The 16,041-nt window shown below is 38.8% G+C and overlaps 1 protein-coding gene across 1 annotated transcript in view; it reads left to right on the plus strand.

Annotated features, from left to right (window-relative positions):
* tmem106a (transmembrane protein 106A) overlaps positions 1–12,124 on the plus strand; it is a 32,623-nt gene extending 20,499 nt beyond the window's left edge. Inside the window, exons 3-8 of the mRNA XM_055657187.1 lie at positions 501–564; positions 663–822; positions 1,252–1,392; positions 2,612–2,655; positions 3,555–3,608; positions 6,252–12,124. Coding sequence (XP_055513162.1) covers positions 501–564; positions 663–822; positions 1,252–1,392; positions 2,612–2,655; positions 3,555–3,608; positions 6,252–6,399 — 611 coding nt within the window. The 3' untranslated portion in view covers positions 6,400–12,124. The remainder of the gene's footprint in view (positions 1–500; positions 565–662; positions 823–1,251; positions 1,393–2,611; positions 2,656–3,554; positions 3,609–6,251) is intronic.
* The last annotated feature ends 3,917 nt before the right edge of the window (positions 12,125–16,041 follow it).

Below are 16,041 nucleotides of genomic sequence, written 5' to 3' on the forward strand. Positions count from 1 at the left end.
TTCAGTTTAGAACCACAAAAATCCTGAATGTTCATAAGTTCATAAATTCTAGAAGCAGAATTAGGCTGTTCGGCCAATCAAGTTTACTGTGCCTTTCAATCATGGCTGGTCTATGTGTGTGAACATTCAGGGATTTATTGCTTATAATGTAACTCAAGAGGAAGAAGAAGTGTAGCAAGTGCATGATAACACTAGTATCTGAAGGCTTTCCTCGGAGTTAAGTGATCCTGACAAATATATTGTTATTCCTTCATCATCGTTGGGTCTAAATCCTGGAACCCTTCCCAATAGCAAGTTCGGGTAGTAGTTCAAGAAGTTGAATTATCACCATTTGCCCCCCCCCCCCCCCCCCCCCCCCCCCCCCCTAAGAATGCGTAATAATTTCTGACATTACCAACAAATCTCCACTCCCACCTCCACTCCATAAATGAATTAGATAAAATGCAGTGAGATCTGATTGACTGTATTTTAAAGTTTTGTTTTCTGTTTTGCATTTTCAGGCCAGGAAAATGAGTTGGTTGCCCTAATACCATATAGTGACCAGAGACTACAGCCACAGCGAACGTCAGTAACTGTAACACTGTTGCAAAAATATTATTTCACTCATAGAAATAAAACAAAAGAATACCTCTTCCAATTTTGGGTTTTAAATTACTTTTCAGGAAGCTCTATGTGGCAGTGGCTGTGGTGATCAGCCTTTTGATTAGCGGATTTGCGATCTTCTTCCTTTTCCCACGTTCCATTGATGTTGAACACGTTGGTATTAAATCAGCTTACGTCATTGATGACAAGAAGGATTATAGAGTTATTCTTAAAATTACGGTAAGTTTGTCATATATTGAACCTAATTTAGACTGTAATGTTCAATTGATAACAAAAGCATTGAACACTCTGTAATATGGCTCCACTGTCTACAATGTTTACTTGTCCATTACATGGATAGATAATGAAAAGAGAAACAGTGGACATAGAAATCAGAAAAATAGATTAGATGCTCATTTCTGATGTTCCAGGTTGTAATGATAACTTGTGAAATTATTTAGACAGTCTCCATTAAGCCTCCAGGAGACTATTAAGTGCCATTCAGAACTGGCCACAAACCGACACTAATTAGCACAAGATTTCTATTTCACTGCTATAGAAATTGTAAAAATGCCCATTGGTTGAAAAGAGGAGTCGTAAGATTAAGGTTAACAGTTTTTATTATTTTAGACTCTTCACTACCACATATTTTCCCTGCCTCTTTTGCAGAATATTTTAAATGTAACAAACTACAACTTCTACAGCATCAGTATTACTGACCTCAGTGTGCAGATTGTGTTTTTTAATGAGGTTCTGGGAACTGTCAACATCAAAAACACCACAGTCTTCAGGCCTTTGGGAGGTGGCCAGGTAATGAGCATTACTTTTGGTGTGAAATAAATTGACGTTTGCTATTATAATTGCAATGTGAAATTGTGCTTTAAACAGGTTATCACCTATATTAAAATAGCACATGGAATGTCCTGTAAATATTTGAAGGTGGTATACTTTAATGTATCACTAAACAGCTCATTAGTCTTTATTTGCTGCATTAATCTTGTACTTTGTACTTTGTACCTTGCCTAAGATTAGTAACCAAATACTGCTTGGAGATCCTGGCTAACATATTTGCAGACAACCTGATTTAATGTATTGAGTTACCAGAGTTTCCATTTGTGTTTCTATTCAGCCAGTGTGTTGGAAACATAGTAGGCATGGTTCAATAATGTATGTTTATTCATCAGAAACATTTTTAAGATGTGTTTAAACAGTATACAAAGCCAATTGAAAGAGTTTCTATAAAGTCCAAGAACTATTACACAAGACCAGGGCTGATCATGACATTATTTACGGTGAACCATCAAAGAACATTTTGAAACCAACTGCATGCCTTCAATTGCAAGGATTCAGTCAGGTGGATGTTTGCTGCTTCTGTCCTTTTACATTGCTTCTCTCAGTGAGCCAGAAGGAATGTTAAATAAATTAAATAGGATTGTGCATCATAGATATGTTCATTTTTAAAATTGGATCTTTTATTAAACTATTGATATTTCAGTATATTTTAGATTGGTTATTTTCTCTAAAGTGATCTACCAGCCTGAGATACAAGAACATGTACTAGAGACTAGAGGGACTTAAACAAAAATCATTATTGTAATCCATATTTTAATTTCCTAATGTTTTTTTTGAAATGTGAGTAATTGCACACAAATAAACATCACTAATTATTGCTTGTCGCTGATATGAGTCTAGCGCATGATTCATTTTGAACATATTACTGCTGTTACATTACAGCTTTGTACACGGAGATGGAATTACTGCAGCAAAATTCCTTCTCTAATTAATTGTCAGAATACCCAAAATTTCCAATTTAGTGCTTTTCCCCCACCTCTGTAATTTAAACATTAACTAAATTGGATCAGCTTACATGAGATGTTAAACTCGTTTGGTCACGTCTGCTGTTCCTTCCTACACATTTCTTTTGTTCATTCACTGTCATGTTTATCCATGTTTAACACATTAGTAGGTACCGTTTCTGTTTCCATGGGCTGTGTACTCCGTCATTTGATCATCTCTTTACTCTTTTCAGATTTTCTATGCTGTGACAGCTACATTGGATGATCTGGGCATGTAGTAAGTATTATGACTATTGTGTATAGGAATTTCTACCCACACAAATGAAATGACAGCGATGAAAGGGAAACATTTTCTATTTGACTGCTCAAGTGAACAATAATATCTCTATGAGCTTGTCACAAACTAAAATAGCACTAAACTATAAAAGGAATGACTTTGATTTTAATAGTTCCTTTCACATCGTTAGGAAATCTCACATTGCTTCACAGCCAGTGCAATATTTTCTAATTTTTTGTTGGAAAACAGTGGGAACTTGTTAGACGTCTGTGTGGAGATTGAATCTTGGTCAGGTCCCCATGAGAAACTGTGTTCCTTTTAAAAGAGATGACGTGATATTTTAAGCCGACTTGTAAATGTGAATTGGGCCAGACGGCACTATGTCTGATAATTCTTTGCCACTACATTGAACTGACGCCCCAACCATGTGTTCAGTTTTGCAGCGACTTGTGCCCATAAACCCTGGCACTTGTATGTGATTGCTATCAACTGAACCAAAATGATACATTTAAGGTTCATATTCTTCATATACATTTAAGCTTCTGAAAGGAACTAAAATATTTTTCATTCCTGCTTTAAACCTATAATATTTTAGGCATTCCCAAACACCATCACATTTTCCAATTTCCCCACTATTTCTCATGATGACCACATGTTTAGAGGTACAGTTTGACAGCCTCCAGTATCTAAAATATTGGACATTCTTTAACGTTGACTGCTTTGATGGTGTAAAGACTTAAACTTATTGCTTAATAACTTTTCAGCGTAAATAACAATTGGGGGGGGGGGGAGTAGGTAAATTAAAACAATAATAAGATTTTATATATATGGGTGTTAATGTATAATTTGTTGCATATGTCAGATAATCTATAATGTCTTTCTTTTATTTTGTTTTTAAGCCATTATTGCACAATGCCTGAAATCAAAGTCCACAATATTGTGATCTCAATACAGTAAGTGTTCTATATTAGAGCCTTCTTTATAGATTCTGAATTGATATATCCAGTTAAATTAATTGCTTCATTTTAACCAAGTTTATTTTTTTCTTATTCAAAGCAAATTATTTTGTACAACCCTCACCTGAATGGATAAATAAAATTATTTGATCCACACACTTATGTTTGTCGATCCCTCCTATCTTGAAGAATTATAATGTTATTGCAGACCGCCGTTTTCTGTGTATAAACTGAACTAGACAGTTTGCTTTTGGCTTCTAAGTGAATTAGCTAATTCTGGTTTTTTTAAACGTTTAATTTGTTTTAATATACTGTGGTGTACTTGTGGGTGTAGCTTTCATATTGAAATTAGGCTTGCTTTGTACAAATAGTGCGGTCTTTTACACATAATTCCAAATGCGCTTGCCCATCCAGTTGGAGACATATTTTCTACGACCATATCCTTTTGTCCAGAGATTACTTATGATTCCAGTCACATTCTTGTGGTCTCTCTCATCCCCACGTATTGTTGCACTTTGAGGAGTCATTAAATCTCTTATAACAAATCAAGTTGTTTAATTACACCACTGTGACCATCGAAACCTATAGGCTGTGGGCCGAGCATTAAAAATGTGTCTAGAAATCAGTTTTTGTGACCCAAGTCACAGAACTACATGAAATTTTCCACAGATTTAGATGAAATATAATTGAGAAGGAAGTCATAACTCATCCTTGCCGAAAGTTGCACATTAATTAATTAAACTAATTAGAAAATTAGATCGGGAAAGTAAGCGCCATCTAGTACCCATATTACACGATGGACAGCCTATTTCCGTGTTGCAGTCCATTTAAACTATATATTATACCTATATATATTAATGGCAGTGGAGACCATCCCCTGTGGAGGGTCAGGCGGAGGCTACAAAAAAAATCTCATAGTCATTAAGTCTGCATGGACTTCAATTCATAACATTTCAACCTCTTCTTAATGTTAATGAGAATAACACTGTTACTACCATAGATAAATTAGTTCAAGTTCACATACACCAATTCATTTCTACATAAACATCAGCCATTTCTGACCATTTCTCACTCCCAATGGCAGCCTATAAAGTGCAATGAATATTCCTCCGTTTTTCTCCCGTGGTCGGGGCCTGGAAACGGCTGCTACAGACGGCACTATGTACAGCTCCCCCCCCCCCCCTCCCCGGCTGCGCGTGGCTCCGCGTTCGCGAGTCGGATGCATTTTAAATGAGACCGCAGCTTCACTATGTTAAATGCATAGGCCCCGTGATCGGAGTACTTTTTCCCGGTAAGTAATCGCAGGCAGCTCCGAGATTAAATGGTTAAGACTTATTACTCAACAACAAGCTGGCATTAGTGAAAATGTTTAATTTACCTTGTTATTGATACGCACAGCTTAGGCCCTCAACTTCATGCATGAATGAATGAATGAAGTGAATGAATGAATGAATGAATGAATGAGTGAATGAATGAGTGAGTGAATTACTGAATGAGTGAGTGAGTGAAATGAATGAATGAGTGAATGAATGAGTGAGTGATGAATAAGTGAGTGAGTGAATGAGTGAGTGAATGACGGAATGAGTGAGTGAATGAGTGAGTGAATGAACGAATGTATGAATGATGAATGAATGTATGAATGAAGGCTTGAGTGAATGAGTGAGTGAATGTACAGCCTCCAAATCTCATTTTTTTCATTATAAAGGGTGCAATTAAATTAATTAAAGTCCATACAGATTAATTTTCATAAATTCAGACTTTAGATCTTACCTTTCAGTTTGAGTTGATTCACAAAGTTTCACAACTTTGTGTTGCAGCACCTTAGCAGGGACTTTGCTTTCAAGGCTTTCTTCCACTTCTATCCACTTGGCTGCACATTCTTCAGACTTCTTAATGCTTTTCTCACTAAATTCAATTACCCTGCTGCAAGTTTCCACGACATGTATTCCACAGAACAACAAAGAACCTTCATCGGAATCTCCAGTAAAACAGGCATCAGTGAAGTCCTCTCAGCCATGTTGTGTGCTCCCTGCCTAGCTAGCCTGAAACAAAGCGTGTGATTGGCCAACTGGCATACAACTCAATGTTAAACGTGCTTTGATTGGACTAAAATTACCTGGAATTTTTCCGTTTTTTCTCTAATTTAATAAAAAAAATGTGCAAGTTTTGTTCTTGATGAGTTTCAGGGGTGATTTATATAATATTTTTACACAATATGTGAAAATTTCATGTACTTTTGTGACTTGGGACACGAAACACTGGAATAAAGCTCCCACAGCCTACTACCTGAAAGTAGGTGCAAAGTTTAACGGATAAGTTTTTTTTACACAGAGTGTGGTGGGTGCCTGGAACGTGCAGTCAGGGATGGTAGTGGAGGTAGATAGGATAATGGCATTTAAGTGGCTTTTAAATAAGGACATAGATGTGCAGGGAATGGAAGGACATAGATATTGTGCAGGCAGATGAGGTTAGTTCAACTTGGCATCATGTTCGGCACAGACATTGCTCCTGTGCTATATGTAAACAGAACTCTGACTGCCACTTATGGATCACTGACTTGAATGCAGCTATGGTTTTCATCAAAATGACAGCATAAAACTAATTAACGTTTTATCATTTGTTCTTTTTCGTCTCTTCCAGAGCGACCGTGACAGCCTGGTATTTGTCACACTCGGAGCAAGTCTCTGTTGATGCCTACCAATATGTTGACTGTGGCTCCAATACCACTCATCTTCACAGCCCCTATTACCCTCCCCAGGACAAACATTTGCAAGTGATGCTCAGCTAACTCAAAAGATGCTTCTGCACTTTCACTGAAGGCTTCCAGCATGGCACCAACACATCCTCCTCTGTGCGTAGATACTGTGCTTCAGATCTGGTGCGAAAATCTAACCAATTTTGCACCCATCCTGCTTGATTATGTTATAGTACCCTGTGTAATAGTGTAACACTTCCAAGATGAGTAAATGAACTTGAAATATTAAGCATATCATGGTGATTTGATAATCTTATGAAAACAAATACAGCTGAATTACTGAAGCTGAACAATAATTCGAATTTAGATGGAAGTGAACCGAGACAGTTGTCAAAGTTGCTTAATTTTGGATATGACATCCATAACTTTAATAGCCTCCAAATTTAAGTGTGCGGTTCTTCAAATACGACCTCATTGTCTGTCTCCCATTAGACATGATGAGAACATGTCAAAAGGTGTTATTTTGTACAATGTCTGTGGACAGTCTTTTGGGTAACATTTCATTATGGTGCATTAAGACTGAAACTTTGGGAGAAAAAAAGGTGTAACATTGTCAAAGTACTTCAATTACAGGAAAGCGGGATGTATAATAATTAAAAAGGAATGATAGAGTCATACAGCGCAGAAACAGGCCCATCGGCCTAACTCATCCATGATGACTAAGATGTCCCATCTAAGCTAGCTCCATTCGCACGTGTTTGGCCCATATCCTTCTAAACCTTTCCAATCCATGTATCTTTTTGGGAAGTATGTTGAGTGAATGTTCAGAAAATAGAAATATGTGGTAGTGCAGTTGGCCATTCAGCCTATCTTGCCCATGCTTTAGTTTACCGACTGTCTTGTACAGTTCCAGCACAGATTTGCCTCTACTCCCCATGGTGGAATAGTCTGTGTGCAAAATGTTGGTGGAGTGTTACTGCCTAAAAAATCACATCAACAGAGGAGAAAAAAAACCTGCTAGCCACTTTTTGCACCTGATTCTGGGAGGTTTTCCCAGCCAAGAATAGGAAAGTTTTTTTAGTACAACTATTCTAGATGGGTATTGTTATTTGGTTTGTATTATAGCCTTAAAAAGCAAATAGAGCAATTTCAAAAGTTTCAGATTCATTATTATATTAAAAGTATTCAATATTTTTTTCAATTAAATAGTTGTTTACTATTCTCTCACTTTAAACAATTGAATTCATGGCATTGCCAGTACTAAGTTGGCCCTGAGCTGAAGATGCAAACGCATGGGTGTGTCTGCAATCACATCTTCATCTGAATGATAAGTGAACCGTTGCTTTTTATAAAAATCCACTAGTTTTATGGTTATTGTTACATAGACTAAAATTATGTTTAGTTCCAGATTTAATTTTACTTAAATCTAAATTCTTGTGGGATAGAGGGTCAGGTGGTATACAATGGAAACAGCTAGACGTACAACTAGCATGTTCTTTTGGTTGTTTGAAATTCCTTCATCACTAAAGTAGTCACCCTCTAATACATGTGTGCAGTTGGTCATTTCAGGACAGATCTATTTTAATTAAATAGAAAAATATTTAGTAGAATATCATTCTTTCACCCAAACCACCCAATGGAGACCCCAACAAATATTTTTGCTTTATTTAATTTTGATTGATATAACTCATCTTTCCTACTACAATTGGTAAATATGTGCAATGTTTTCAGATTATTTCTAGTTGTCATTTTGGTCTCAGTGTCCTAGCCACCTGGGACAATACCTTTTGTTGAGTTCAGTGAAAACAAGGCTGGCCTGTTTTATGCCTTTTACTTATTTAATTACATTCAAAATATTTTGTTTTTCTTCACATAAATAATACATTTTAAGAAGGAACTGCAGATGCTGGAAAATCGAAGGTAGACAAAAATGCTTGAGAAACTCAGCGGGTGAAGCAGCATCTATGGAGCAAAGGAAATAGGCAACGTTTCGGGTCGAAACCCTTCTTCAGACTAATGTGAGGGTGGGGGAGCAGGAGGAAGAAAGGAAGAGGTGGAGCCAGAAGGCTAAGGGAGAGCTGAGAAGGGGAGGAGAAAGGAAGGGCTACCTGAAATTAGAAAAGTCAATGTTCATACTGCTGGGGTGCAAATTGCTCAAACGAAACGGTGCTGCTCCTCCAATTTACGGTGGTCCTCACTCTGGCCAAGGAGGAAGGCAGAACAGAAAGGTTGGATTCCGAATGGGAGGGGGAGTTGAAGTGCTGAGCCACCGGGCGATCTGGTTGGTTATTGCGAACCGAGCGGAGGTGTTCGGCGAAGCGATCACCAAGCCTACGCTTGGTCTCGCCGATGCACAGCAACTGACATCTAGAGCAGCGAATGCAATAGATGAGGTTGGAGGAGGTGCAGGTGGACCTCTGTCGCACCTGGATAGACTGCTTGGGTCCTTGAATGCAGTCAAGGAGGTAAAGCGACAAATGTAGCATTTCTTGCGGTTGCAAGGGAAAGTGCCCGGAAAGGGGAATAAATCTTTGTCCATTGCTTTAAGTTAAATTATAATCTTGGCATATTCAGATTGTAGATTATTGTTTTTTGAGCCAAACTTTATGAAAATCCATACCATCTTCAGCACGTCAGACGTAACACGTTTTTTTAAAATTAAAAGTATAAAATCATGTTGTGAGACAAGGTAAACCCAGAGGAAAAACTTATGTCTTAAGATTTTTTTGGTCTTCAGTCCCGATGTAGAGCCCTACAACATGAAATAGTTTATTGCAGAAGTGTCATTTAATGTTATGGTATCCCGTGGCTTTTGTATGTGTCAAGGTAATTAGCCAAATTAAACTAAACCTTTTATTAAAATGCAATTGAGCCAGTGCATACTGTCCCTTATGGTTGTCTCCAACTGTAGTTAACAAGAATAAGGGCAACTTGTAGGCATTCAACCAATATCAAATGATCCTTTTATACAATGTCACAAATTTCTATCCAGTACTTTGAATGGACCAAAAATGTTGGGCACGTCTGATATGTTCTAATCAAATATAAAAACCTTCTGGTACTTGAGGTTGCATCTCATATGTTTGTGGAATCAAATTCAGTTAATCTACGATATATTTGGGCAGAGAGGAAGTACATTTCTTGAGAATTTATAATTTCGCTCAAGCAATAGGTCAGAGGAATTCTTTATTTTCACTGTTACAATGTTGATACACCTAGTAACTAGGAAACTTGAGTGCATATCATGATCAGTCACCTTGATGCAATTACTGAATGTGATAGTGCAAATATATTTAGATATTCTTCTCTGTTTGAAAGTATTATCACTTTAGTTTCTGTCACTGTGGACATATGAAGTTTTTCTTTTATTGTATGATGTAAGGACACCTTATTATGCAGTGAATGGCTTTTTAATTAAAACTGATGCCATCCGCAATATTAATATTTCAAAAGTTAACATGCTAAATGTGTATGCTGTAACAATTTTTCATTTTATTATCATGAAATAATTGTCGCTTTATCTTGTTCCATGTATGAAGAAATGCTGATGTAAATGTATTTAGTGATCATTGAAATGAAGAATTGTCCTGTAACTTATTGATCTGTCACTTCCTGTATGTGTATATAATTATACCTGACACTACAGAATTGAGCATCAAATTGACAAGAAGTGTACCAGTCTGAATGGTGCTAGGCATGCAGCAGATCAATATATAATTTTTATTTGAATTTTGAGCCTCAGTGAATCAGTAAATTATTCATATTCAGTCATTTGAGTTCACGGCCTTTTAGTAATACTGGCCCTTATCAGGAAGATCAAGAAGGAAACAGATTCAGGCTTGCCACACCTCCCTAATCCCCATTCTCCCGCTATCTCCCACCCACCCAGGCACCCTGCTCCTTTTTCCTCGTTCATCCACTCATCTTACATCCAAGTCCTTTATTTCCCTTTTGTCCTCCCTCTTTTCCCTCCCCCTGTTCCCTTACACCCATATCTCCTCCTCCTGCTTAACATTTCACTCCTCTTAATATCTGACACCCTTTGTCTCCTTTTCACCTCCAGCCTTTATCACTTGCACCTATTGCTGATGTAAACCCTCTCACCATTATCCACCTATGACTTGCCAGCCTCTGACCCACTCCCATCGATCTTTGCCAGCTTTCTCACGAGTTTACTACTATCAGTCAAACTAAGTGTTCTTAGCCCCAACCCCGAAACATCAGCTGTCCATTCCTTCCACAGATTCTGCTTGACATACTGAGTTCCTCCAGCACTTTATGTTTTATTCAAAATGCTGCAGTTCATTGTGTCTCCAATATGCATTTGTCTGAACGTGTGCAGCTGGATTCAGCATCCCTGATCTCAGAAGATGCTGCCTTAGAACTGCTGTTCCTGATTCAGTCTGTAAACTCCGGCTAGTGTTTGCATGGTGGGTGAGATGGGTCAAGATCAGGAGAATGTCCTTTATAGTTGCATGGCTACCACTCACTATGTCAAACATAAATATTAGCCTCTTGATAAAAATGCATCACAGTTTGTGCATTTCTCCTGTAGCAAACGCCTTCAAGAGATTTAATGTGAAAAGGGAAACGTTTAAGAACTTGTTTGCATCCTGGTTCCATCACTGGTAAATGAAGAATACTAACCTTGCTCTGTATCTTGTCCAAATTAATGTTTTGGGGAACTGACTGTTTAAATGTTTTGGCATATGTTATTTTAATGTTTTGTTTATACCGCTCGTTGCTTGTGGACAAATCCGTGGCATTGAGATGGCAAAAAGAGTGCAACATTACTGTGCACATAATTTAAGTTTGCACTGCTTACTGAATTATGACAATTTACAAAATTAAAACAATGTTGATGAATTTCAAATGCGGTTTCTCCATTCGTATATGATCCGACGCAGTAAATTAAGATCTGAGTTCCATGAATTTAAACTTTAGACGTTTTTGATGTAATTTGAACAGTTGGATTAAAGAATTAAAGTTCCTTCAGGGGTGTTCATTGCCACATATAATTAAGAATTTCAGAAATGCCTTTCAAAATTGGTCCACATTTCCCGTGAAATATGCTGCCATATTGCTGTCAACATGTAGAGTTGTATGACTAGCAAAACGCAAAGGATTATTAAAGTGCACTAACTAATGTTGGTAAACCTGGTTTCCTTTATTTTTCAAACCCAATCCTAGGAATAGAACCATCTAGTTAACTAGATAACTAAATCACGTATTTTTCTTAGTTTTGTAAATGAACTTGTGGGAGAGTGTCATGAAGTCCTGAGGCCAGCTTGTGCTGAGCATCTTTTTAATAACAACCATGTTGGCCTTTGAGAAATACTGGTCCCAAACTTGGCCTTCTATCCATTATAATGAATTTGGACCTGTAATTAATTTACATTGTTTAAAAGAACTACCACTTTTAATTGATGTCATGACATCAATATATTATCTGTCGTGACCATGTGAGCATCTAAATGTATGTAAAACCCAGTGCCATTTTACCATGGTAACTGTATCCGTGAGATCAGAAACTTAAAAGAATGAGCTGTTCTTATCTTAATTGTACTGTTGCTGTAAATATGAAAAACATGCCGTGTGTTCATTGTTTTTGTCAAATCCAAATATGTATAGTGCAAAAACTAAACAGTTATTGAATTATTGAGGTCTAATTTAACTCTTGATGATGTTATTTTAAATATAATGTTCTGTAGAAAGTCCTACATCATATGTTATTATTTTAGATTTGTACTGCCCTTTGTTTTCAAGTGAATTGTCGTGCAGATGTAGCTTCATCGTTAATTAAAGGATAATTGAAGTTTCTTTGTGAGATTGGATTAATTTAAATACTGAAATGAATTATCTTCATTGGTAGTTGTTTAGCGATAGCTCAGGCAGAACAATGCTGTGCTAATTGAACAATGCTGCCAAAGTTCACATTTCATCTATGAACCATTAATTTTTTTTGAATTAAGTGGCACAACACAAAAAAGAGCAATTAGTAGTACCTGGGACAAACTGGGCTTTTTATGCATCATCTGAGGTTTCCCGTATTTTTTTTTGATGATAAGCAGATGGGTGAATCCAGTTTGTGGTGGTAGGTTGGTTAAGCAGGGCATTTATGTTATCCCAGCGTACAACTTTGAGATTTTCAGTGCTCTTCCTGACCTTCAGTAGACATGGGTTAAGATCAGCCAGTGTTGCATCTCTTTAAAGAGGCTTTGAGCACATCCTTGAATCTTTTCATCTGTCTGGAAATCACTTCCCATGCCAATGCATGGAGTAAAATGTCGGGTACGTTTATGATGTGGCCTGCCGATCAAAATTAGCTGAGTGTTACTGGGGCTTTGAAACTGAGGCCATTGGCTTGGGAGAGGATACTGACATTAGTTTAGGTAGACAAAAGTGCTGGAGAAACTCAGTGGGTGCGGCAGCATCTATGAAGTGAAGGAAATAGGCAACATTTCGGGCTGAAACCCTTCTTCAGACTGATGTGGGGTGGGGAGAAGTAGAAAGGAAGAGGAGCCAGAGGGCTGAGGGAGAGCTGAGAAGGGGAGGAGACAATAAGGGCTACCGGAAATTGGAGAAGTCAATGTTCATACCGCTGGGGTATAGACTTACCAAGTAAGCGGCGCGACTCTCGTCAGCAGCGGCCTCTGCAGCCTGTTTGCGTTTTTATTATTTTTTGTCTATGTTTTTATGTAGTTTTTGTTATTTTTTTGTTGGGGTGTGTGTGGGGGGGGGGGGGTAACTTTTAAATCTCTCCCTACACGGGAGACCCAACCTTTTCTTGAATCCATACCCACTGCACCAGTCCCTCATCCACTCATTTATCCTCCACCTCGCTCCATTCCTACTCTCACTGTCGCGTGGCACAGGCAGTAATCCAGAGATTGTTACCTTTGCAGTCCTTCTCCTTAACTCTTTACCTAACTCCTTAAATTCTTCTTTCAGGACTCATCTCTTTTTTTACCTATGTCGTTGGTACCTATATGTACCACAACCTCAGGCTCCTCTCCCTCCCATTTCAGGATTTATTGGACACGTTCAGACACATCCCTGACCCTGGCACCAGGGAGGCAAACTACCATCCGGGTCTCCTGTCTGCGTCCACACAATCGCCTATCCGACCCCCTGACTATAGAGTCCCCTATTACAATTGCCCTCCTCTTCTTTTCCTGAGCAACAGGACCGGTCTTTGTGCCAGAGGCCCGGCCGCTGTCGCTGCCCCCAGGTAGGCTGTCTCCCCCACACTTACTCAAACATGAGTACTTATTTTCAAGGTGTACAGCCACCGGGGTACTCACCAGTCCCTGCCTCTGCCCGTTGCCCTTCCTAACTGTGACCCAGTTTTCTGTCTCCCGTGGTCTTGGAGTGACCACCTCCCTGTAACTCCTTTCTATGACCTCCTCGCTCTCCCTGAGCAGACAGAGGTCATCGAGTTGCTGCTCCAGGTTCCTAACACGGTCCCTTAGGAGCCCCATCTCGACGCACCTGGCGCAGATGTGGACGTCTGGAGGGCGCTCAGACTCCATGACCTCCCACATCTGACGTCCAGAACAGTAAACTGCCCCGGCCCTCATTCTCCCCCTTATCCAAATACAATAAAGCCTTACCCGGGATACAAGCCAATCAGCTGCTTCCTCTGGTCCGTTCGACCAATCAGAGGCTTCCACCAGCCCCCTTAATTTGAAGTGTGATCTGCGAATGGAACGTTCTCCCTCCTCCTCCCTCTGTAACGGCTCCTGGGCCTCTGTTGAAACAAGCCCCGCGATGGGTTTTTGAACTCACCGCACGGAGGTCGCTCCTCCCTCACCAACGGATCCTAGCTAAAGAAATTGCTATTTGTAAAGGTAGCTATTGGCTTCACAGAAGGAGGCCATTCAAGACGTATGCTTTGGAAACTGGTCTTTCACAGATACATGCAGAAATATATCATGTGGCGTTGCCATGAGACATTGTCTAATGCATTGACAAAGTCTACAGATAATAGGGCTGTGTTAATTGTACTATAGTGAAACCCTATCCATGACAACCTCGAGAGGGAAGTGTGGCATCCATTGTTGCTAAGGAACAAAAGGTAAAAATCTGGACATTGGAAACAGACATTGGACATCCTGAGCAAAACACAGAGTTTAGGAGGAACTCAGCAGGTCAGGCCAAGTAATTGGTAGATCGGTGAAATAAATGGCAAACTTGAAAAGGAGACAAGGGAATCTGATAAGAAGAGAAGGATTGAACTGTAAAGCCAGTGGGAGGGACATAGGTGGAAGGAGATGTGGGGAAGGTAAAATGGATGATAAAATGGAAATGAGAGACTCCAGGGTGGGAGATAAGGGTACAGAGCAAACACCTGAGCTAAGATATTTTGCACCATGGTGACATAAGAGCCCAACCTTTGGATAAATTCAAGCAAGTTTAGACTGGCTATTTTGCTACTTACACATCAAATATTGAGGTGTTTGTGCATCCAAATAGCTGCCCTTGATCCTACTGGGCTAAAACGCAATGTTTTAGCTGCCTGGGTTTTTATCTTCAGATGTTTCCTAGCGTGTTAATGTGTTTATTTTCAATTTTAGCAGCCGTTCATCTGTTTCAATATCTCATCCAGGTTGTTTACCAGCGTCTCCAAATGGTTGTTATGAGAATGCTATTGGCCCACTCCCAAGAGGAATGTTTGTTGCAATCGGACAAATCAAGAGGAAAGGTATCACATGCCTCATAATGTTACCATAAACAACTTATATTTATTAACAGGTTTCATATCTTAAATTAAGGCATCACACCTGAAACATTAATTCTATTGCAACTTCAATCAGTGCTGCCTGACCTGCTGAGTATTCCCAGCATTTCTGGTTTTAATTCACACCATATACAGAAACAGCAGAAAACAGTAACATTTCAAATTACACAAACAAAGAGCACAAAATAATCTAATAGTTCTTTAAAAAGAAAAGTGAGGCAGGCAGCATTGTTTTAGGGGTTGACAAATTATAAATGATGTTGAAAAGATTTCATTGGGTTGTGCTTGGCAGGGTGATAGTGTTTGTTTAACGCATCAAAATCTAACAATATGTACTATTTCACTTCATTGTATTTTGCATTACATTGAAACATTTTAATAAACACCAGGACATTTCTCAGTTGAAGGGAAGGTTCTTCAATATGAGGTTTTGATGGCCTATCCACCCTTCACCATTGTTGATTATAGTCCGTGGACTGTAAAAAAAACACAAAGAAACAGTGAGAAACAGAAAACAAAATCAAGCTCAGTGGATTTCGCTTTTTAATGAGGATTTTTTGTTCTGAGAATATTCTCCTAATTCTTCCATAACCCTGTTGACATAAATTCAATTTGAAAAGATAATTTTACGGCCGTCCTTTTGAAATAACTATCCAGCACTAGAGGTAGACCTGGAAATTTTACAAGTCTGCATTATTGCCTGGTTTGGAAACTCAAATGCCCAGCAATGAGTTCTTGGTCCATCGCAGGTATTGACACCCCCACCATTAAAGGGATCTGCAGGAGGCACTGCCTCAAAAACCCACTCAACCCTGGCCATATTCTCATTTTGCTATTGGGAAGAAGGTACAGGAGTCTGAGAACTGTTTTTTCCCCAACAACCAACAGGTTCTTGAACACTGCACAACACACTACCTCTGCAACTATGATTTACTATGGACTTTGTTTTGGTTGCACTAACAGACTTCAGTTTTCCACCGTTATGGTCTGGTTTC

Source organism: Leucoraja erinacea, chromosome 27 (genome assembly GCF_028641065.1).
Source record: "Leucoraja erinacea ecotype New England chromosome 27, Leri_hhj_1, whole genome shotgun sequence".
In the NCBI taxonomy this organism is placed as follows: Eukaryota; Metazoa; Chordata; class Chondrichthyes; order Rajiformes; family Rajidae; genus Leucoraja; species Leucoraja erinaceus.